Source organism: Bison bison, unplaced genomic scaffold, assembly GCF_000754665.1.
Source record: "Bison bison bison isolate TAMUID 2011002044 unplaced genomic scaffold, Bison_UMD1.0 scf7180017864212, whole genome shotgun sequence".
Classification (NCBI taxonomy): domain Eukaryota; kingdom Metazoa; phylum Chordata; class Mammalia; order Artiodactyla; family Bovidae; genus Bison; species Bison bison.
The window spans coordinates 4,093,121-4,117,923 of NW_011494784.1; the positions used below are offsets into that span (position 1 = coordinate 4,093,121).

Below are 24,803 nucleotides of genomic sequence, written 5' to 3' on the forward strand. Positions count from 1 at the left end.
TCAAGAGGCTTTTTAGTTCCTCTTCACTTTCTGCCATAAGGGTGGTGCCATCTGCATATCTGAGGTTATTGATATTTCTCCCAGCAATCTTGATTCCAGCTTGTGCTTCTTCCAGTCCAGCGTTTCTCATGATGTACTCTGCATAGAAGTTAAATAAACAGGGTGACAATATACAGCTTTGATGTACTCCTTTTCCTATTTGGAACCAGTCTGTTGTTCCATGTCCCGTTCTAACTGTTGCTTCCTGACCTGCATACAGATTTCTCAAGAGGCAGATCAGGTGGTCTGGGATTCCCATCTCTTTCAGAATTTTCCACAGTTGATTGTGATCCACACAGTCAAAGGCTTTGGCATAGTCAATAAAACAGAAATAGATGTTTTTCTGGAACTCTCTTGCTTTTCCCATGATCCAGCAGATGTTGGCAATTTGATCTCTGGTTCCTCTGCCTTTTCTAAAACCAGCTCGAACATCAGGAAGTTCACGGTTCACATATTGCTGAAGCCTGGCTTGGAGAATATTGAGCATTACTTTACTAGCGTGTGAGATGAGTGCAATTGTGCGGTAGTTTGAGCATTCTTTGGCATTGCCTTTCTTTGGGATTGGAATGAAAACTGACCTTTTCCAGTCCTGTGGCCACTTCTTGGTTTTCCAAATTTGCTGGCATATTGAGTGCAGCACTTTCACGGCATCATCTTTCAGGATTTGGAATAGCTCAACTGGAATGCCATCACCTCCACTAGCTTTGTTCATAGTGATGCTTTCTAAGGCCCACTTGACTTCACATTCCAGGATCTCTGGCTCTAGGTCAGTGATCACACCATCGTGATTATCTTGGTGGGGAAGATCTTTTTTGTACAGTTCTTCTGTGTATTCTTGCCATCTCTTCTTAATCTCTTCTGCTTCTGTTAGGTCCATACCATTTCTGTCCTTTATCGAGCCCATCTTTGCATGAAATGTTCCCTTGGTATCTCTAATTTTCTTGAAGAGATCTCTAGTCTTTCCCATTTTGTTGTTTTCCTCTATTTCTTTGCATTGATCACTGAAGAAGGCTTTCTTATCTCTTCTTGCTATTCTTTGGAACTCTGCATTCAGATGCTTATATCTTTCCTTTTCTCCTTTGCTTTTCACTTCTCTTCTTTTCACAGCTATTTGTAAGGCCTCCCCAGACAGCCATTTTGCTTTTTTTCATTTCTTTTCCGTGGGGATGATCTTGATCCCTGTCTCCTGTATAATGTCACGAACCTCCGTCCATAGTTCATCAGGCACTCTATCTATCAGATCTAGGCCCTTAAATATATTTCTCACTTCCACTGTATAATCATAAGGGATTTGATTTAGGTCATACCTGAATGGTCTAGTGGTTTTCCTTACTTTCTTCAATTTAAGTCTGAATTTGGCAATATGGAGTTCATGATCTGAGCCACAGTCAGCTTCTGGTCTTGTTTTTGCTGACTGTATAGAGCTTCTCCATCTTTGGCTGCAAAGAATATAATCAATCTGATTTCGATGTTGACCATCTGGTGATGTCCATGTGTAGAGTCTTCTCTTGTGTTGTTGGAAGAGGGTGTTTGTTATGACCAGTGCATTTTCTTGACAAAACTCTACTAGTCTTTGCCCTGCTTCATTCAGTATTCCAAGTTAGCATCCCTTAAATTCCACACAGCCTCTTGATGGGGCAGTGTCTTCAGAGCATCTGATCTTATTATCTCATTCCCACTGCACAGTTGCCCAGGAAGTCAGTGGGAATTCCTGGATCCTGAGGAGAGTTTATGCCTGGAGCAGGCTCTGTTTTCTTTCTTTCTCTTTTTGAAAGTATTTTTGGCTGCTCTGGCTCTTTGTTGTGGCACATAGGAACAGGCTTAGCTGCCTCATGGCATGTGGGATCTTAGTTACCTGACCAGGGATCAAACCCAAATCCCCCACATTTGAAGGCAGATTCTTAACCACTGAACCACCAGAGAAGTCCCCAGGCTCTATGTTTTCTATGTTCCTTCTTTTCTACCCCCTCCATATGGATACATTTCTATAGCATTTCAGAGGAGAAGGAGAAAGGTCCAGGATGCCATCCCATAGCAAAGACAGCACAGCACATAACGAGGAAATGCATGGTCTCTAAATGATAAGTATTGAGTTATTTTGTACCACTGAAGGAAATAAATATAGCGAAGTATGGTTAGCTAGGTCAAGTTTTGAGAATCCATCTGAAAGTGGACAATAGGTAAAAACAATGAAAACATCAAGTTGCCTTTTAATTTCAGTTTACTGTAGAAATAAAACAGGAATTTCATAATGTACTCTAGAGAGACTAGTTTGTAGATGTCATCTGGTATCTTGAAATATTTTTGGTCATCTGTAAAAGGAGCTACCTACCTACAAATTATAAGGATTCTAAATTTTAAACGCTTCCGGTGCTGAGGACATTTTTTCAGACAAAGTGCTGTTGCCACTGATACGATAAACCATTTTTTAAATAGGGAATTTCAAGTCCCTCATTTCAGTTATGTCTGGTTGCCAAGAACTGCTCATAGCTCAGAGTAGGAACACAAGTCCACACTCTAATTTCAGGTATCACTTTTTCATTATGCCATTGTCCTCAAGAAGCTATGAATTATTATCTCTGAATTAGTTTCATATTGTAATTTACACTTCAGATGACATGCACACACTGATTGTTAAATTCACACAATGAAAGCCACCTAACTGTGCTTGTCATCTGCTTTAAACACCTTTGGACTCTTCAGTCAGATTTGAACTGAGAACTCCTAACACCTCAACTGCTCAGAATTTCCTTTTAGGAGTTACAACAGTGCTCAAAAGTAACACTGTTTCATTTTCTTTTTAATCTCTACCACTAAAAATTTCCACTGATTGGGCTGCTCTCTATTTTGAACACAGATTTGAAAAAGTTATATCTCAAGCAGGTAAACCAGAATACCCATGTCCCTGAATTCTAGAGGCAGGCAGCCAAAAAACATCAGAATTCCTTCCTTCCTACATCATGTCCTATCCTTCACCTCATAGTACTATTTATTATTATTATTATTATCTATTTGACTTATTTTCCCAAATCTCCTCTATCTGAGGAGCTGATAATTATATTTACTATGAATTCTTAGAACTTACGTGGATTCCCTGATAGCTCAGTTGTTAAAAAAAAATCCACCTGCAATGCAGGAGACCTGGGTTGGGAAGATCCCCTGGAGAAGGGAAAGGCTATGCACTCCAGTATTCTGGCCTGGAGAATGGCATGGACAGTATGGTCCATGGGGTCACAAAGAGTCGGAAATGACTAAGCAACTTTCACTTCACTTCACATGGTATTCACTTCACTTCACTTCACATGGTATTCACTTCACTTCACAAGGTCAAAAATTAAAATGATTTTTTAAAGAAGCAAAGATATGAACATAAAGAGGAAGAGGCTTGGTACCAAGAGTATGGAGAATAAGAGTTCCAACCAAGGATTGCTCGAGGATGTCTATCTAGGCTGTCTGACACCTGGAGTTCAGACAATGACTGACACCTGGTGACTTACCAGTGAGCCCCTGAGTGGGCATCATACCCCATGTAATAAACACAGTGCTTGGACAGAACAGACCCAGATTTTGGTCTCAGCTCTGCTTTAGACAAATGATTTAACCTTCCCAGATTCCAACACCCTCACTTCCAAGATGGAGACTGTGGCAGAGACTGGCTGATTGTTCATCAAACTGGTTCTCCTTCTTGGCAAGTAACTAGACTGCATTTCTCAGCCTCCCTGCAGTCAGATGTAACCATGTGACTGGGCCAGTGTAATGTGAGAAGTGACAGATGCTATGTTCTGACAAGATCCATAAAACCTTCCAATTTTGGCCCTCCAAGTTCTTCTCCATCTTGAAGAAATAGGATGGAGATGTCTCAGGCAACCTTGGGAGCTACATATTAAAAGATGGTATCTGAATCACCCCTGGCCACCCAACCCGAAACACTAAACTGGATTTTGCTGCATAACCAAAAATGGATAAGTTATGTATTGAGTCTTATGTATTGAGATGTGGGGTTCATCTGTTGCTGCTGTTAGAGTTACCTTAACCAATACAGAGGTAATCATATCCCCTCTACCATGGGGTTGCTATGAGGATTAAATAGGACAATGCTTGCAAGTTCACTGCCTGATATATCGTGAGCATGCATCATCAAATGTCAACTCCTTCTCAACAAGTAGGAGTTGGAAGCCCTGGACCCAAAAGGAAACAAAGGCAGTGGTTACACATAGTTCCATTGATTTGCTGAACAGATTTGAAAAATCACCTCCAGCATAAGTGTTTGGCATTTTAAAGAATATGCTAATCAAAAGTAATATCTACTTCCTCAAATATCACTACACATTATATGACAGAATAAGGTAGGTAAATATTCAAGGTGATTTCATCCCAAACTCCAAAAAAACTCCAAGCTCAAACAATGAAAAATCATATTTGATGCTTAAAATTGGTAAACCAGGTTTCAGACTGGTTCTTTCAGTCTGAAATCACCAGTTACAATGGTGCAAAGATACTTCACTGCAGTCTGAGTAGATGTTCAACTTTTACTAGGAAGGAATTTATTGGGAATTGGGAATAATTTCTGGTTTGTGTTCTGAATGCTAAGGGAAAAGGCTGCTATCTTTCCCTCTGCAGTGTTCCAAGGTGCAGCTCTTCTGGCAATCTCTGTGCAGGGCAGAATGAGTCAGAGGTCTGAGTCACTTTACCAGAATGCATCCCATGTGTTCTATTCCAGGTTTCAAATAGCACAGAGTCTGGTCATGAGGGGGCCCCAGAGAGAAAACGAGTTGGAGCTATTCCCTCGGACTCCAGTTCCAAATAAAGGAGACAAAACTTCAAGAATTGGAAATTCCCACTGTTTCTCATTTAAAGGAAACTGATTTAAGATAAAAACACGTGTGAGTGACAGATGAAACGTGCTTAACAGACAGTAGGTTCATTCACAGTTTTATTACATGTTGAAGTCCTGACCTTCAGCATTTCAGAACGTGACCTTATTTGGAAATAAAGTTATTGTTGATATAATAGTTAAGATAAGGTCATTATACTTGGGCCCTAATCCAATATGCCTTAAAAAGGTAAAATTTGGAGACATACACAGAGGGACGATAATGTGACAACAAAGGCAGAGACCAAGGTGATGCCTCTACAAGCTGAAGGACACCAAAGACTGCCGGCAAACCACCAGAAGCTAGATCAGATTCTCTCAGCTTTCAGGAGGAACTTATTCTGCCAATAGCAGATCTTGGACTTCTAGCCTCCAGACCGTGACATAATAAGGTTATATTGTTTAAGTCACACAGTTTGTGGTGCTCTGTTATGGCAGTAGACTGATACAGTATATTTATGGGATAATTCATAATGTGATCAGTCATAGCAAAAGTGATCAAGTCAGTGCCTGGTTATTGTTCTTCCTGAAGAAACATGGTAATGACTCACAGCCTTTTGGGAGATGCTTAATGGAGATGTAATAATACTTGGTGTTGGCAAGGGAACTATTCATGTGGTATTGCCATGAGCAATCTCATTTGCTGCAGTGGCACTGGACTGGACTGGAAAATTTTGTTCCCTTCCCTTAACATCTAGATATACTGCTTTACTGGGAGTAAAGTAGGTCCAAGATTTATAATCACTCCATTTTGCTGACAACAGCATAAAGGCCAAGTTTCTCCCAGTTAAGCACACTCTTTAATATCCATAAATTCCCTTCTTTTTTCCCCTAAGGTTTATTATTTAAAGTTTTCAACATAGATTTTTGTTTTTGATAACCTTCATTTCTCTCTACTGGTTCCTCCATTAAAATGAAGGATTGGAACAAAATCAAAACCATCCATGTCTCTTTTCTGATAATCTAGTTGACAAACAATGAAAAGGTCACAAAAGATCAGGCACAACCATAATGAATGAAATAGATTCCAATATGTGGAGTATACACCCCACAAGATGTGTGTTGTATTCGGACTCATAATGAACTGGAAACCATGTGAAATGGGACAACAGTATCTTTTCCACTGTCCTAGCTTCCAACACTCTTTGCAAGAACCAGCACTCTGGCCATGCTTCTGATGAGACCATTTTATCTACTGCTTTTCAAAGTCATACTCATTCTGACCTCATATATTGAACAAAGCACTGAAAGAGTATTATTGTAATTATTTACTTTGAAGGGTAGATTTTTCTGTAACCTGTGCTGTGCTGTGCTTAGTCATTCAGTCGCATCTGATGCTTTGTGATCCCATGGATTGTGACACACCAGGCTCCTCCGTCCATGGGGATTCACCAGGCAAGAATACTGGAGTGGGTTGCCATGCCCTCCTTCAGGGGATCTTCCCAACCCAGGGGTTGAACCCAGGTCTCTCGCATTGCAGGCAGATTCTTTACCGTCTGAGTCACCAGGAAAGCCCAAGAACACTGAAGTGGGTAGCCTATCCCTTCTCTAGTGGATCTTCCCAACCCAGGAACCAAACTGGGGTCTCCTGCATTGCAGGCAGATTCTTTACCAGCTAAGCTACCAGGGAAGCCCCTTCAGTAACCTATATAACCTTAATTAGAACAACTATCATTTGTGAGATGTACTACAATACAAATGAGAGGCAAAAGGTTTAGCAGCTTTCTCTTTATGTGGTAGAATTAACCCATCTGTTAAAGGCAGTGGTTTCTAAAGCCCAAACCAGTGCTGCCTCCAACGAACATGCTATGTGTGTCGCAAGGAGACAAATTCTTCTCATTTTCTCAATATTTCCACCCCAAAAAATTAACTGGGTCACCAGGCAGATAAAGGTCATGACACATACAACTGTGGAGCTGCAGCATTGCAAAGGGCCATTGAAAATGTAAGGAATCCTCTTTTTTATTGCCCTGGTATCACACAGAACTTCTAGGTGATTCTTTCCAGGGACAAGTAACCAATTTTTGAAGAAGTGGAGAAGCAGTTCTACTGACAAATATATGGCCTATATTTTACCTATCTGATCTCAGCCTTCAGCTATCATTGAAACTGACTGGAAGGAAACAAAGTAAGTTGTTTTCGATGCAGAGATAGATGGCTTTGCTTTCCTAGCTGACTTACTTAAATTTAAAAGGAAATAAAAATCAGATATCAAAGGAACAAAGGGCAGACATCAACATGGATTTGTGTTTACCAAGTACCTACTATGTCTCCAGCATTTTGCCAGGAAATTAAAGCGAGATAGAACTCAACAATACCATCTTTATCTCCAGTTAACTTAAAATATTGTCTAACTATGACTAAATATTTAAAACAAGTTCAAAATTAATGGAAGATACAGTATATTTTTAAGTCCTAAGTTGGTCAATTTTGCAAGTGGTAATAGGAAATGGAGAATTTCCAGGAGTCATCAGGAAGTAGCTAGGTCTCAACCATGTTTTGGAGGACAAATGAGATTTAGAAATCCATAGCAACTAAGGACATTTCTTTGAGACTATATCTAGATTTAAAGGGCAATTAGACAGTTGTTCCAAAATACACAAAATAAGATGGTGGGATTCTATCATGATTTTTTAAATGCAGATAGGAAAGGAATGCTGAAATATAATCAAACACAGACAGATTGTGAAAACACCACTGTATCACAGCTTGATTTATGGAGAAAACCAAACTCTGCCCTTAGCTTGGGGATTTTTCCAACTAAAAGCTTAAATAAACAGTGTACATTTTCCCTTTCAAAGAAGATACACTATGATACTAAGGAGTTCCTTCTCCATTGCTCAGTCATCCTTAATATCCATGCAAAAGTGAAAAGCTCTCATTCAGTTGATTAGAGTTTAATCTGCGTACCTTCTTATATGTATAAAATCTTTCTCCCTCCCCCCAGAAGATCATATAGCTCTTCCAGAGATGTATTTATTGGCCTGATTAATTACTGGACCTCTATGTAAATTACTCTCAAGATTAAGATGATCTTTTTATCACTTACTCACCTTGACAAACATTTACAGTTTAACATATCTGACAAAGCTATTTGTATACACCTATATTATAAATGAAGGTACCTTAAAGCTACAGTAAGTGTATAATAATAATAATAGCCTTAAAATAATTTGCCAACTACAGACAGTTCCCTAAGCAATTACAAGATGCTCTATGTTAATTTAGAAAGGAATTCCAAACAAGGCATTTAAAACCTAATAAGTTGCCATTAAATGAAGGGAGACAGGGGAGGAGGGAAAGAGAAAGAAAACCCTAAGGCTTGAACTGGGAGAAATGATTCTCAGAGCTACTGACCCTTGCAAGATCCATGTCTTCCTTGCATTTCTAGACACAAAGCAGATTTCTAATTGAAGGTGATTATCTGGTTACTACATCCCAAATTGCATGTATTTCCTGCATTGAATCACATCTTCGTCTAATTATAGGGAGCATTTATCAGTGCAAAAGTCCATAGAAACAGTTGAGTTTCTACATGCAATGAGAATGTGTACTATATACTATGAGGCACTACATCACCATTACATGTGAGTGTCTTTAGTGACAACACTCTACCTCCTGGTACTCATATGGATCCACAAGTCAAACTACATTATCAAAACAATAGAAATAATTTTACAAAGAACTCACAAAAAAAGAGCCTGGTATGTTCTTGGTTTTTCTGAGGCATGGCCCTACACATGCCCTAGAAATATACACAGTGATATGGTAATCATTACCATGAAACAAATAAAAGGAATAGCAATATACAGTTCTAAAACCTAAAACACCAAGTCCTATTCAGCCATTTTTATCCCCATAAACTTGACTTGAGAGTTCAGTGCCTCAATTAAAGATGAATCACTTGATCAAGGCAATGTAACAGTAAAAAAAAACAAAACAACTCAGACTTCTACACCACACAAATGTGCCTCTGTAAAATATAATTCCATTAGTTAGGCTAGTTAGGATTAACATGCAAGTCACTGAAAAGCCCCAAAGTAGACAAAAGACAATTTACCAAGGAAATACACAAAATCAAGAGCTATATTCACTCTGGATCATTCATTTAACAGACTGGAAGGAGGATCTTATTAATTCTAGAGTTCTCATCATTGATTATCAAAATGACATGGATCCAAAGAGCTTACAGAATCCAAAGAACAACTTAGTTTCTTAGAAAAGATCTACGGATAATGCAGGGTGGGGCACAGATAAAGGAAGTGAATCTAAACTTCCTTCTCCAAACACACAGATAATCACTGTTGCTAAATAGGTTACATACATACAAATACACACACATGTATACCATGTGGGTCTGTTTTGTTTTTCTGAGATGTTTGTTTTATTCTGAGATGAATGAAATGGCACTCATCTTGGGAGTCCAGGTTTGTTTGGCATCTTTCATTGGTTTAGCACAGTGTTTTCATCCAAAATAATAAGGCACATTTCTAGTCAAATACATCATAAGGAAGTATTTGCAGCAAAAGATTAACACTAACTATGCAATAGAGAGAACAGTTCCAGTTGCTCAAAATGCAGTTGTGTAAAATCCGTCATTGCCAAAAAAGCTTTCCCACCCTTACCTCCAGGGTCATGTTCACAGTGCTAATGGCCACTTTTATTTCTCCATCTGAAAGTTCCTTTAGATTCTTCAGCATTGTCTGTTCAATACCTAAACCTGTGGGTGAGAAAAAAACATTATATTTGAGGGAGATTTTTGGTAATATTTATTTTATTTTATTTTTTAACTTTACAATATTGTATTGGTTTTGCCATATATCAAAATGAATCCACCACAGGTATACATGTGTTCCCCATCCTGAACCCTCCTCCCTCCTTATTTGAAGACGTCACCCTCTTAATTTCAGTATTTCCCCTCTCTTATCTCTTTTAACCATAATACACACACATGAAGGCAAAAAATCACATAGTGATAATATTTGCATCAGTGAGGATCCCAGCAGGAAACAGAATTCACCCCTCCGGATGCCAAAGAAGATTCTTTAATGGAAGGACACTTACAGAGATGTGGGTGGGACTGAGAAAATTAATAAAAGAGGCATCCAGATACTAGCAGAAGTTCAAGTGAAGGAAACAGATATCTGAAATAGTAGAAGAGGGGTTGCCAGAAACTAAGCACCAAAACAGGAAGGGAGCAGGGAAGAAATACAACTGTCTCTTCCCCTTCTTTTGACTCCTATGCCCCATATATCTCTAACTCTTCTGTGGAGCAAATCCAACTGAAACCAGTAATCTTCAGGGGAGCCCAGAAGATTAAATACTCAGAGGTCAGACTAAAAACCCACAACGGACAGAAGCAGAGAAGAGAAGCGGAGTAGGTAAGAAAAACCAACGTGTGTGTGTGTGTGTGTGTGTGTGTTAGTTGCTCAGTCGTGTCCGACTCTCTGCAACCCCATAGACTGCAGCCCACCAGGCCCCTCTATCCATGGGATTCTCCAGGCAAGAACACTGGAGTGGGTTGCCATGTCCTTCTCCAAAAGGAACTGTCAAAAGAAAGAAAGTGATGTCACTCAGTCGTGTCCAACTCTCTGCGACCCCATGGACTGTAGCCTACCAGACTCCTCCATCCATGGAATTTTCCAGGCAAGAGTACTGGAGTGGGGTGCCATTGCCTTCTCCAAGAAAAACCAACATAACCATGTAAATAACCAAATAATAGGAAGGCCAAAATTTGCTTTCAGGATGCATTTAGGAAAGCCTCCATGTTTTCAATTGTAATTTTACTCACAATGCACTTTATAAATATGACCCATAAATCTATCATAATTAAGTTGGCCACCCTTGTAATAGGCTCTGGCAATAGGAGCTATGGGATTCTTAAATGATGGGAGAATAATCCAGAAGGGATAAATTATCTAGAACTGCATAATTTTAGTCAGCAGACCAACGTGCTTCAATAAAATCTATCATGGAAAACAGGAAAGGATCTGGCTTAATACTGAATTCTAACCCTACATTTTTACAACAGAGCAGGTCTAAACTCTTGAGAAGACCTATACTAAAGCCCAGTAAAGCATGTATCTCCTTCTCAGATGTACATTAAGTCGGCAGAGTCAACTATTATTTGCCAATTATTAATATTTGCCCTCTCAACTTATAACACTATCAATCAGAGCAGTATGGGGAAACAGACAGCTAGTAAATATTTCTTTTCCACTCAAAGATTGAAAAGCTGCCATCTGTCATACTGCAGCATAAAATGATTTTTTATACTATATAGTGACATGAAAAGTTCGATCTAGTTTTGAAAATGAATGACAAAATGCATATCACCATGCTACACGTGCACACATATCCGCACATGTGCATATGTAACAGAAGGTGTGTCAGGCGTGTCGGTGCCCCGCCCACATTTCCTCTGACTTTCAGGCCCCAGCAAGTCGCTCAACCACCGGCACCTGCATCTCTTTTCCTGAGGGCTTTCTCTGGCCATCAAAGCCCACCCCAGGAAAATTAACAGTCCCTGCAACTAATAACCCTCAACATTCCAAGTGGTATACTCCTAACAAAACCTGATTCATGGCGTTAATTTCTGTGCTGTCAATACTCCTACTGTGGCTGACTTCAACCTGCCAACCCAACATCAACCCACTCACAAAATACCTGAAAATTTAACAGTCAGCTCTTGGAGCTCCAATAAACAAGTTCCAACACGCCACTGTACCCCTCGGGTAGGAAAACTCTGCCATGAAATTTTACACTCTTTTCCAGAGTTCCTTAGTGGGATAAAGGCCTGATATCCCACAAAGATAACTTGCTGGTTAAAGTGCTCCAAGCCCTATCAGTGTTTCCTGGGATCGCCTCCCAGATATATTGCTTTGCTTCAGGCTCTGCCCCTGCAGGATTCCAAACTAAGGGAGAAAGCTGTACACTTTAAAGTTTAAATCCTGGGTTTAAATCCTGGCCTGGCCACCTGCCAGCTGTGTGTGTGATGATGCAAAAGCAAAGATGCCTTTCTGTGCTTCAGTGTTTTCATCTGAAAATTGGGGATAATAATTCCACCTGGCAGGGGTGTCATGAGGACTCAGTATGAAAATTCATACAAAGCTGTACCATCAGAACCTCATGTATACTAGACACTTAATGAACTGTTGCTGTTATTATTACTCTTGTTAAACAACTGAAGCAGGGAATCCACTCTCTTAACAAAGCCTAGACTTACAGAATAATTTTATCTGCTTAAGAGTCTTCTCTTATTTTTTTCTCAAATTCATTTATGAAATCCCATTGCGCTTGACATTGTTCATGTCATATTCTCAAAATAGAGCCCTCCCAGCACAGGGATTTCCTGTAACGATGCATCCGGGGTGCCTATTAGATGCATGAATTAACCACGCATCCAGGTACGAAGGCCTCAGAGGAAGGCCTGCAGCGCAAACTGTCTGCTTCCAGGTGAGCCAACACAATGTTCCTAAAAACTTTGCCCAAGCATGAACATTAGGGAAGAAAGTGAAGGCACACACAAGTGCACCTCCTGGGGCCCAGCAACAATCCACACCCCAAACCCCCCTTGGCAGCTACGACACAGCTGGGGGACAGAGTCACTCACCCTGAGCACTGGACTGGGTCTCCTGCAGAATGTTGATAATGTCCTCTCTTGGAGGTAAGCTGGGAAATTTTTCTTCCAGGATAGAAAGAATTTCCTCCTGCTTTTCTGAGATCTTCTTGGGCTCCATGGCCATCCACTTAAAAAGGATGCTACCTGAAAGGCATGAATAAAATCACCCTTAAACTTTCTAGTCAAGCTAGGATGGGGCTCAGGAAAGTCAGTGTCTTCTGGTCTCTCGAACTCTGCTTCCACTTCCAGATTCCTGCCTGAACCAGAGGCCTCCGTTGTGTAACATTCAAGAGGCAGTTTTTAGAAAACCCTTCAGATATTGTCTGTCTTGCCTCACTGTTCTTCGAGTAGTAATCTCAACAACTGAATTGAGTATGGTACACTCTATGGCACAGTTACAGATAAAGAAATAAAATGTTTCCCCCATCCCACACAAATAAACAAAAATGATACACATTAGTTTTAAACTTTCTCAGGATAGAAGTTAATGATAAACTATTTAAAAATATTAAATATGACTTAATATTTCTATTTAAGAATACCTTTAAGAGATCACAGAGAAGATCATTTCATTCATCACGTTACTGATTTTATATAAGAACTCTCTCCTTTGAACAATTAAAGGATTTCCTAGCCAAAGTGTCAGCAGCAGAAGAATCTGATAAAGTAGTGAATCTTGAATCCATCCCCAATCTTCCAGGTAAAATACACAGTTTTGAAATTGTTTACCAACATCTAACTATAATGATTCATAAGCTGGGTCTAACTCACAGGTTTCGATTACAAAGCACTTTGATAATATGAATGACTAACCTCTCACAATCTTCTAGAATTTCTATACATAATCTCACCTTAAAAGGGAAGAGCTACCACCTGTCACATGCCCTTTTCCTATACCCTGGGCCCAGACTAACACAGAGTCAGGGGGGAAAGGAGGCTTTGCTTAGTGATGAATGATTAAACTCTCTAAAAATCCTCAAAATTACTGATTAATCAGGGTGATACATCTCTCTAGCTTTCAGTGTAGCCCAAATGATAATTACAGTGGTAAAAATGTAAAAGGAGAAATGAAGTAGTGAGTGGGAGAAAACTTTGGTACATAATCTTGACATCTACCTGGAAATCTACAGTACATAGAGATTAGATACACATTCACCATTGAAAATCCTGGAAAAGCCCCAAGCAAGTCATCTGGCCTCTCTGTTTCTATTTGCTTATTTTAAAAACAGAAATAATGCTATTTTACCAGCGTATAAGGTCATATACTAAAATGTCAATAAATGTAAACATCATCATGAAAAATAAATACTGCCAAATACATTTAAAGCATCTTATTCATTCATTCATTCCTTTAGCAAAGAACTGCTGAGCACCTATTATGAGCCAAGTGCCGTGCTAGATGCTAATGATTCATGGCTGGAATAGTGCTAGCCTTGCCGCTTGAAGCTTATAGTTGTTCAGGGGCTACAAATAAGTAAACACATAAATTTTCTTTTGGTTTTTAAAAGTTTATTTTATTTATTTGTGGCTGTGCTGGATCTTTGTTGCTGCTCAAACCTTTCTCTAGTTGTGGCAAGCAGGGGCTACTCTCTAGTTGCAGTGCACCACTCCTTGTGTGGCTTCTCCTGCTGCAGAGCACAGGCTCTAGGTGCCTGAGCTTCAGTAGTCCTGACACGCAGGCTCGGCAGTTGTGGCTCACAGACGCTAGAGTGCTGGATCAGTAGTCGTGGTGCACGAGCTTAGCTGCGCTCAGGCATGTGGGATCTTCCCAGACCAGAAGCGAACTCGTTCATGTCCACTGCATTGGCAGGTGGACTCCTATCCACGGGGCCACCAGGAAAGTCCCACATACATTTTGAATATGAGCGGGATAAGAAACATCACTGAGGAAAAACACAGTACTCTGAATCTAGGCAAGAATTTAGGGGTCATAAAAGGTTTCCTAGAGAGAGTTAAGCTAAGCCCAGACTTGAATAATAAGTGACTTAAGGCAAAGGCAAGGTAAAGGGAGACCGTGACCCAGAGAGAGCACGTGTACAGGCACTGAGGTGAGGGAAGATTTGGCCAGTTCAAGGCATGGAAAGTAATGATTAGAACTAACCAGTAATAAAATTATCAAAAAACAGAGATGATCATAAGAAACATAGATGACATAGATAAAAGGTCTAAGATATGTGTAATAGGGTTCCCCTTGGAAAGGAGAGAGAAAAGGAGACGGAACAATATTTGAAAAGAGCAGCCAATCATTTTTCAAAATTAATGAAGGAGATTATCCTAATATTCAAAGTAAATTATGAATCCAAAACAGAATAAATACAAAGAAACTACCTCTAGGCACGTGACAGTAAAACTGCTAAAACTCACAGAGGAAAACGTATATATCAGAGAAAAAGAAATATATTCCTGTCAAAGGAACTACAATAAAACTGAGCCCTAATCTTATCTAAAATGATGAAAGTCAAAAGACACTGAAATTCCAGTTTCAAAGTGCTGATATAAAAAAATTGCTGATATTGAATTCTTCCCTGATAGCTCAGGTGGTAAAGAATCTGCCTGCAATGCAGGAGACTCTGGTTCAGTTCCTGGGTAAGGAAGATCCGCTGGAGAAAAGATAGGCTACCCACTCCAGTATTCTGGCCTGGAGAATTCCATGGACTCTATAGTCCATGAAGTCGTAAAGAATTGGATATGACTGAGTGACTTTCACATACATACATACATACATACTGAAATATAAGAAAAAATGAAGGCAAAATAAAGACATTTTTAGAAATATAAATTGGAAGTATTTGTCAAAAGAAGAATTCACACTCAAAAAACATTAAAGGGAGAAGAAAATTATTATAGATGGTAGCAAAAAAAAAAAAACAGGAAGGAAAAAGTATTGGAGAATATAAATATAAGAGTAAGAATAAATCAATGTTCACTGTATAAAACATTTATAATGTGGAGTTTAAAATATATGTGTAATTAAAATACATTTCAACAGTAACAAATTTAAGATTGAACTTCAGTTTAGAACTTCAAGTAGAAACAAATTTCTCTAAGGTTCTTGGATTATCAGGCAAGTGGTAAAAATATTGATTTATAAGATAAATTAATGGTATTTTGTAATCTTAATTACTACTAAAATAATTTTCTAAAAAGGAATTCATAACTAATAAGCTAATGAAGGAAAATGTAATAGTAAAAATCCTTATTTAGTGTAATAACAGTAAAAAAGATAGAGAAAAGGGGAAAATCTGAGACAAGTAGAAAACAAATAGCAAAACAACATATTAAGCCCAAATGTAAGAGCAATTACATCACAATAAACTGTGGAAAATTCTGAAAGAGATGGGAACACCAGACCACCTGATCTGCCTCTTGAGAAATCTGTATGCAGGTCAGGAAGCAACAGTTAGAACGGGACATGGAACAACAGACTGGTTCCAAATAGGAAAAGGAGTGTGTCAAGGCTGTATATTGTCACAGGCTTATTTAACTTATATGCAGAGTACATCATGAGAAACGCTGGGCTGGAAGATACACAAGCTGGAATCAAGATTGCCGGGAGAAATATCAATCACCTCAGATATGCAGATGACACCACCCTTATGGCAGAAAGTGAAGAGGAACTCAAAAGCCTCTTGATGAAAGTGAAAGTGGAGAGTGAAAAAGTTGGCTTAAAGCTCAACATTCAGAAAACGAAGATCATGACATCCAGTCCCATCACTTCATGGGAAATAGATGGGGAAACAGTGGAACAGTGTCAGACTTTATTTTTCTGGGCTCCAAACTCACTGCAGATGGTGACTGCAGCCATGAAATTAAAAGACGCTTACGCCTTAGAAGGAAAGTTATGACCAATCTAGATAGCATATTCAAAAGCAGAGACATTACTTTGCCAACAAAGGTCCGTCTAGTCAAGGCTGTGGTTTTTCCTGTGGTCATGTATGGATGTGAGAGTTGGACTGTGAAGAAGGCTGAGTGCTGAAGAATTGATGCTTTTGAACTGTGGTGTTGGAGAAGACTCTTAAGAGTCCCTTGGACTGCAAGGAGATCCAACCAGTCCATTCTGAAGGAGATCAGCCCTGGGATTTCTTTGGAAGGAATGATGCTGAGGCTGAAACTCCAGTACTTTGGCCACCTCATGCGAAGAATTGACTCATTGGAAAAGACTGTGATGCTGGGAGGGATTGGGGGCAGGAGAAGAAGGGGACGACAGAGGATGAGATGGCTGGCGGCATTACTGACTCGATGGACGTGAGTCTGAGTGAACTCCGGGAGTTGGTGATGGACAGGGAGGCCTGGCGTGCTGCGATTCATGGGGTCGCAAAGAGTTGGACACGACTGAGCGACTGAACTGAACTGAACTGAAAGAGACAATGAATGTTCAGTGGGTACAGAGTTTCAGTGTTGCAAGACGAACAAGTTCTAGAGCTCTGCTGCACAACAATGTGGGTATACTTTTTATTGAACTGCACACTTAAAAATGTTTAAGTTGGTAAATTTGATGTTATGTTTTTTTTGTTGTTGCTCGTTTTTCATTTACTAAGTTGTGTTTGACTCTTTGTGATCCCATGGACTATACAGTCCATGGAATTCTCCAGGCCAAAATGGCAGAGTGGGTAGCTGTTCCCTACTCCAGGGTATCTTTCCAACCCAGGGATCAAACCCAGTTCTCCCACTTTGCAGGAAGATTCTTTACCAGCTCAGCTACCAGAGAAGCCCAAGAATACTAGAGTGGGAAGCCTATCCCTTCTCCAGCGGATCTTTCCGACCCAGGAATCGAACTGGGGTCTCCTGCATTGCAGGCGGATTCTTTACCAGCTGGGCTACTTCAACTAAAAGACAAAAATTATCAAACTGAATTTTAAAACTACAATAGCAATATACTTTTTACATGAGCACACCTTAGATAAATAATGATATTGAAAGACTGAAAGTAAAAGAGTAGAAAAAGACGTAACACTGGTATAATATACTAATATTAGATACTCTAAGACAAGAAGAATTACTTGAGATTAAGACAAATATGTGCTTATTATTAAAGAATCAACCTTCAGGTAGATACATCAATCCTAACTTTACATGAACTAATAACATTACTAATAACATTACCTAATAGCTTCCCAATATGTAAAGCAAAAATTGACAGAACTGGATGAAGAATGAGATAAATACACAATCTCAGTGGGAAATTTTAGTACACATCTCTCAGCAACTCTAAGAACCAGCAGAAAAAAAAATCAGTAAATATATAGATTATTTGAGCAACATGAGTAAAAAAGTTGATCTGACATAAATTTAGCATTATCAACAACATCAGACTATACTTTATCTTCTAACACAAATGAGACATTAACCAAAATTGGCCACTTGTTAAGACAAACTTCAACAAATTTCAGAGGATTACAATGAGCTATCGTCTATAGCCATCACGAAAATAGTCTAAAAATCGATAATAAAACAAAACTAGGAAATTTCCAAATTGAAAAATAAACAATATACTTCCAAATCATGGTAAAAGGAAAAATCACAACATAAATTAGAATATATTTTAATTGAATGATATGAAAATACTACATTTAAACTTGTAAGATGCAACTAGAGCTGTGCTGAGGAAATTTTATAACCTCAAAAGCATGAGATGTTAAAAAAAAAAAAACACCTCAACTAAAAAGATTTAGAAGGAAGGATATAATAAAGATAAGAGCAAAACTTAAATACATAAAAAAGAAACACATATAAGGAAAATAAAACAAAATACTGATTCTTGGAAAAAACTAATATGGTTTTTGAAAATGATTAAAAAAACAAAATGATAGAAGGTATAATTTTCCAATATTAAAAATGAAATAGTGACATAGTACAGATTCTAATGACTTTAAAAGATAAGTATAGGGGACTTCCCTAGTGATCCAGTGGTTAAGACTCCACACTCCCAATGCATGGGGCCAGGGTTCAATCCCTGGTCAGGGAACTAGGTCCCACATGTCGCAACTAAAGATCCTGCGTGTACCAACTAAGACCTGGCTCAGCCAAATAAATAAATATTTTTTAAAGATAAATATAATCTTAATAGATTTTAAATTTTAGAGGAAATGGACATTTCTGGAAAAACTCAACTTGCCAAACTGATAGGAAAAGAACTTTAAAATTGGGATGGTTTCCCATTTATTTTAAAATGAATCCACAGTTTAATATCCATAGTTCCACACATCTAAGAAAACAATACAGTAATTTTATACAAATTCTCCCAAAGATTAGAAAGAGAAAATACTTCCCAATTTATTTTCTAAATCCAGCATAATCTTCATACCAATACTCAGTAGAGACAGTACAAGAAAAGAAACAGAGGCAGATCTTTCTCATAAGTATAGTTGCAAAAAAAATTTTTAAAGCTAGCCCCAAATCAAGATAGCAATATATAATAGGATATTGAATTGTCACCAAATAGGGGCTTTTTAGGAATTAAAGGCCCAAGTTAACATTCCAACGTTAACGTAATTCAGCGCCCTAGTAGAAGAGAAATATCAAATGGCCACCTCAGTAAAGATCTAGTTGTGAAACTACTTGATAAAATCCAAGATTTAATCCTATTCAATCTCAGCTAAGTAGAAATAAAAGACAACTTCCTTAATTTGATGAAGGGCATTTATAAAAACCAAGTAAGGTTATGGCTAATTCACATTGTTGTATGGCAGAAACCAACACAATATTGTAAACACTGAAAAATAAAACAATTTAAAAAGAAAGAGAAAAAAAAAACAAATAAGAAAAGCAAACATTATCCTTAACTGTGAATTATGAAAGACCTCCACCTCAAATGAGGAATTAGACAAAAATGCATGCTATTTCTATTTAACACTGCAGTGTGAATCCTAACCAGAGAAATAAGACAGGTAAAAGAAGTAAAAGTGCAAGAACAAAAAAGGGTGAAAGTGTAAAGAAAGAAAAAGAAGAAATAAAAACTGACTTCTTCACAGATGATATGTGTATCAACTTAAAAATGAAAATACAAATAAATTAATTATTCATTAACAAATGAATTAACTAATTAATAATGCAAATTAACTTAAGACAGTACATAAATTTAGCAAGGCTGCTGGGTATAATGTCAGTAATACAAACTCTTGTATTTCTATAAACAATCTTTAGCAATTAGAAAATCAAATCTAAATTAAACTGTAATGGCATCAAAATATAAATATTTAGTAATAAATTTCACAAAAATATGCCTGGCTTACAGTCAAACCAAGATTCCAATTTCTTCAGTTTAACGAGTTTAATTTTAAAATACAGAAAAAGGCAGTATTCAGAAATTAATCTAACAGGTATTGCACTAAACAGTATCCTACAGAATAATTCAGTGAAAAGGAACTTCTGACATTATAATTTTGACTTGACAATTAAGAAAGAGATGATGTTCTGATGTAAGCAGGAAAAAAAAATAAGTAAAAAAGATGCTCACCATACTCTGAGTTGTTTTTACTGCAGAAGAAAGGCTATAGCCCAACTTTATTCAAGGGATTCATCTATAGCAAATTTTTCTACTTCACTCTAGAGGCCCATTTAGTAACATACTTAAGTTAAATATCAGTAGCAGGATGTAGAGTAGCCAAAAGCACCTCTTAGCAAAATCAAACCTATTTTTGACATAGGAGTTGACAACTTCCAGTTAAATCTGCAGAACTAAAAAAATCCTTAAATTCATATACATGTATACAAAAGTGTCCCAGCTCTTCAAAGACCATGATAAATTACCAACAAGTAACAAAGAAAGCAATTATAATAAAATAGTAAATATTTCATTCCATTAGAGAAAAAAAATCAACCACATATTCTTTGTTCAAAAGAATGGAGAAGTGAAGGACCTCTTCCCAAAAGCAATTGCAGTGCGTTAATATTAAACATGAACTAATCAAGTCAGAAGTTGTTTGGGGAAAACATTCACCACAGTCAAGGCATATTCTGCATGATAAATTCTTTGCAGAAAAGAAGGGATTTAAACCTCTTTCCTGTTTCACTTGGGATCATTTTTTTCATACTGAAACAAAAAAAATTAAAGGACAAATAATGGAGAGGGGGAGGGGGAGGGAGAAAGAAGGAGAAAAAAATGGAAAATACAATTTGTATTTTTGACTGCAAAGGAGAGGGAACAAGTTATTCAAATGCTTAGTAATCTTATAAATTTAAAATGCCTAAATTTAAGAATAAAATTCATCTTTATAAGGCAAAAGAAATAACACTCTAAGGTTGAGGAATTGTTCTGATTTTATATCTAGCAGAAAAAATAATTTCTATCCCCTTCCCCCAACTCAGGCCATCCCTCTTCCTAAGGAAAACAGCCGTGTAATTCCTTCTGGACTTTGTAACCATTTTGGGAGATGAATGATTCACTCTTTGGGCAAGAGAGGAAAAAAAAGGTCTGGCTCTGTTCCTCTCCTATTAGATCTCCTTAAAAGGATCTTTTTGAAGCTGTTAATCCAGGCTACGAAAATAGCAAGCAACAATTCTTTATTAACATTCAAATAGAACAACCGACAGAAGGAGATAATTATTTCTTTAAAACCTAGGGCATAGTTTTTCCACTTCTTCAGCTAAGAGCAATTGCTGTTATTTGTTTCACTATTCAAGTTGTGGCTCTGTCAAGGCCTTGTACAAAGAAAAGAAACATGAAAGGTCCAGTGAGCTGTGGTTTTGATGGAAACCTGCCTGGTAATCAGTGATTGCAGTCTCATCATTGCCAGCTAGTTCTGGAAAGCGCACACACACACACACACACACACACACAAAGACACAAGTGGGCACACAAATACACGTGTGGGCACACAAATCCTCAGTGCGATGATTCAGCAATTTAATGGACCTTAAATTTGACAATAGCCCTCTAGTAAACATTTCTGCAGAAAATGAATACAGGTTGAGGAGTCTCACAGGTCTATAATTGTTTGCTTTTGGTACAAACTCAGGGCGTAACCAAACACCAACTTTAGGCCACCATGACTGTATGTGACTTTTAGACAGAACAGATGGTAACTTGTTTGAAAATAATAATAAGCCTTAGAAGCAAATAGTAGGAGGAAGAAAATAAGAAGAGGAAGAGGAGATGAAAAGTCAGGAGAAAAGAAGTAAAACAAAGAACAAGAACCACAACAGCAAAAACATTGATGGGGAGGGGATGAAGAAGTGAAAGGACAGATTTCCAAAAATCAAGGTCATTTATGATCTCATCTGAATGAGCACATTCTCTTTTCAGATAATTTCTTATACAAGTAATTAGAAAGCAATCTCCATAAGTCAGTCTATGCCTTTTCAGATGAAACTGATGCTCATGAGCTGCATCCTGAAATTTCTAAGTTTGAGATATGTCCTACTAAAAGACAGCAGCAAGATTTAACTATTGTAAGAAGTATTAATTCAAGAAAATGCAAATTGTGTCAACTTTGTCAAATGCCCTAAAGAGCCTGAACACACATTTGCCATGGCTGTGTCACCTGTTGGCATTTATCCATAACTGTCCTGCCAAGGTCCAGAGGATAGAGTGACAGGGGAGATGATTAGATAAACACAGCAGGTTATTTCTTCACTGGCAGCTTGACACCTACTTTTAATTGGTATACAAATGATCCTTTAACAGCATCCATATTAATCAGGTTCTACCCCATATTTGAATATAATATTATCCCATCATACAAACATTCTGACATATAGCTAGAGCAGTGAGTATAAGACTAAGACTACAAAAGATTCCAATATGACTAATTTAAAGTATTAATTTCCTATATTTAGGAAAAACACCGGCCTGTATAGAAAAAGAGGCTTGAAACAGGAACAGTCTAGTCTTTACTAGACTAAAGGTCAAGCTGATTAGAACAAATCCCCACATGCTGATTGAGGAGCAGAAAAGTGTGCGATACACTGCCCAGTACCTGTATAAAACGCTATTATGTATGTAAGAGTTGGAGAATGTCTATGAATATTAGGTGTCCTTTCAAAAAGGATGATGTAATGAAAAATCTTCAGACCTAGATATTCTTTGAATAAGGAACTGGTATATGTGTTTATTTCACTAATAATATGAATTTCACAGTTAATTATATTTCTATTTTTTTCTTGACTCCAGAAGGCTCATATTCAAACTTTCAAACAGAACACACTTTTACTCCTTTAGGTTTATTTATTGGTATGTTTCCTGACCCTGACTCTTTTTTCTACTTTATTATATTTACATGCATTTTTGTAAGCCACCTCAAATATTCTATGGAAAAATAAAGGACACAAAAAATAATATAAATAATAAATGGATAGATAGATGACTGACCTGTGCAAATAGATACTACATTTAATATAAAAGAAGGGATATGATAAAAATGACGAGTGTACACTATATGATACCATTTATATAATACACCAAAGAGACAAAAACCAATCTCTAGGGTTATGGGGAACACATAGGGGTGGTAAAATTTAAAGAAAAGCAGGAAGGTATGTGCTGTAAAGATCAAAATATTGGTTATCTTTACTTAGAGAGGGAGAGAGCTGTGATGGGGAGAGGCACAAGGAGGTTATCTTGTTCCACGTTTTACCTGATTAATTGTTAAAAAGATGTCCCTTTTCTGATATTTCACTGAGCTGTATATTTATATTTTTATATTTATGTTTTATATTCTTGTTGGTGGTGGACAGGGAGGCCTGGTGTGCTGCGATTCATGGGGTCGCAAAGAGTCGGACACGACTGAGCAACTAAACTGAACTGACATGTATTATATTCCATGAAAGGCTAATATTATATATATATATATATGTATATAAAAGATACATATATAAAGATGAAAACAGAAACAAACACTTGAAAAATACCAAAACAAAGATTTCTAAAAGCAAAAAAAGGGGTGAGGATATTATTGGAAGGAACAATGTTCAAATTCTGGACATTAAGAATATTGGAGGGATGGGCTGGAATGAAATGGAAATTATTAATACAATATCATAGTACCAACTAAATCAACATAGTCATAAAACAGAAGGATATAAAAAAATCTTGCAAAATTCATTTCATGACAGGATTCACTGAGGGTCTGTTATATGATAGGCACTGTTGCAGCACCAGAGAAAAGAACAGTGGTTCAGTTCAGTTCAGTGGCTCTGTCAAGTCCGACTATTTGCCACCCCATGAACCCCAGCATGCCAGGCCTCCCTGTCCATCACCAACACCCAGAGTATACCCAAACTCATGTCCATTGAGGCAGTGATGCCATCTAACTATCTCATCCTCTGTCGTCCCCTTCTCCTCCTGCCCCCAATCCCTCCCAGCATCAGAGTCTTTTCAAATGAGTCAGCTCTTTGCATCAGGTGGCCAAAGATTTGGAGTTTCAGCTTCAACATCAGTCCTTCCAACGAACACCCAGGACTAATCAATCTCCTTTAGGATGGACTGGTTGGATCTCCTTGCAGTCTAAGGGACTCTCAAGAGTCTTCTCCAACACCACAGTTCAAAAGCATCAATTCTTCGGCACTCAGCTTTCCTTATAGTCCAACTCTCATATCCATACATGATCATTGGAAAACCATAGCCTTGACTAGATGGACCTTTGTTGACAAAGTAATGTCTCTGCTTTTTAGTATGCTATCTAGGTTGGTCATAACTTTCCTTCCAAGGAGTAAGCTTCTTTTAGTTTTGGGCTGCAATCACTATCAGCAGTGATTTTTCAGCCTAGAAAAATAAAGTCAGCCACTGTTTCCACTGTCCCATCTATTTGCCATGAAGTGATGGGACTGGATGCCATGATCTTAGTTTTCTGAATGTTGAGCTTTAAGCCAACTTTTTCCCTCTCCTCTTTCACTTTCATCAAGAGGCTTTTTAGTTCCTCTTCACTTTCTGTCATATGGGTGGTGTTATCTGCATATCTGAGGTTATTGATATTTCTCCTGGCAATCTTGATTCCAGCTTGTGCTTCTTCCAGCCCAGCGTTTCTCATGATGCACTCTGCATATAAGTTAAATAAGCAGGGTGACAATATACAGCCTTGATGTATTCCTTTTCCTATTTGGAACCAGTCTGTTGTTCCATGTCCAGTTCTAACTGTTGCTTCCTGACCTGCATACAGATTTCTCAAGAGGTAGCTCAGGTGGTCTGGTATTCCCATCTCTTTCAGAATTTTCCAGTTTATTGTGATCCACATGGTCAAAGGCTTTGGCATAGTCAATAAAGCAGAAATAGATGTTTTTCTGGAACTATCTTGCTTTTTTGATGATCCAGCAGATGTTGGCAATTTGATCTCT

At 38.0% G+C, this 24,803-nt stretch overlaps 1 protein-coding gene across 5 annotated transcripts in view; it reads right to left on the reverse strand.

The window, feature by feature from the left end:
- Positions 1-24,803, reverse strand: part of PRUNE2 (prune homolog 2 (Drosophila)) — a 295,177-nt gene that overhangs the window by 203,906 nt on the left and 66,468 nt on the right. For all 5 annotated transcript variants that reach the window (XM_010844906.1, XM_010844909.1, XM_010844908.1 and 2 more), the window contains exons 5-6: positions 12,525-12,677; positions 9,538-9,632 (exon numbers count right to left, since the gene is read on the reverse strand). In XM_010844906.1, coding sequence (XP_010843208.1) covers positions 9,538-9,632; positions 12,525-12,677 — 248 coding nt within the window. The remainder of the gene's footprint in view (positions 1-9,537; positions 9,633-12,524; positions 12,678-24,803) is intronic.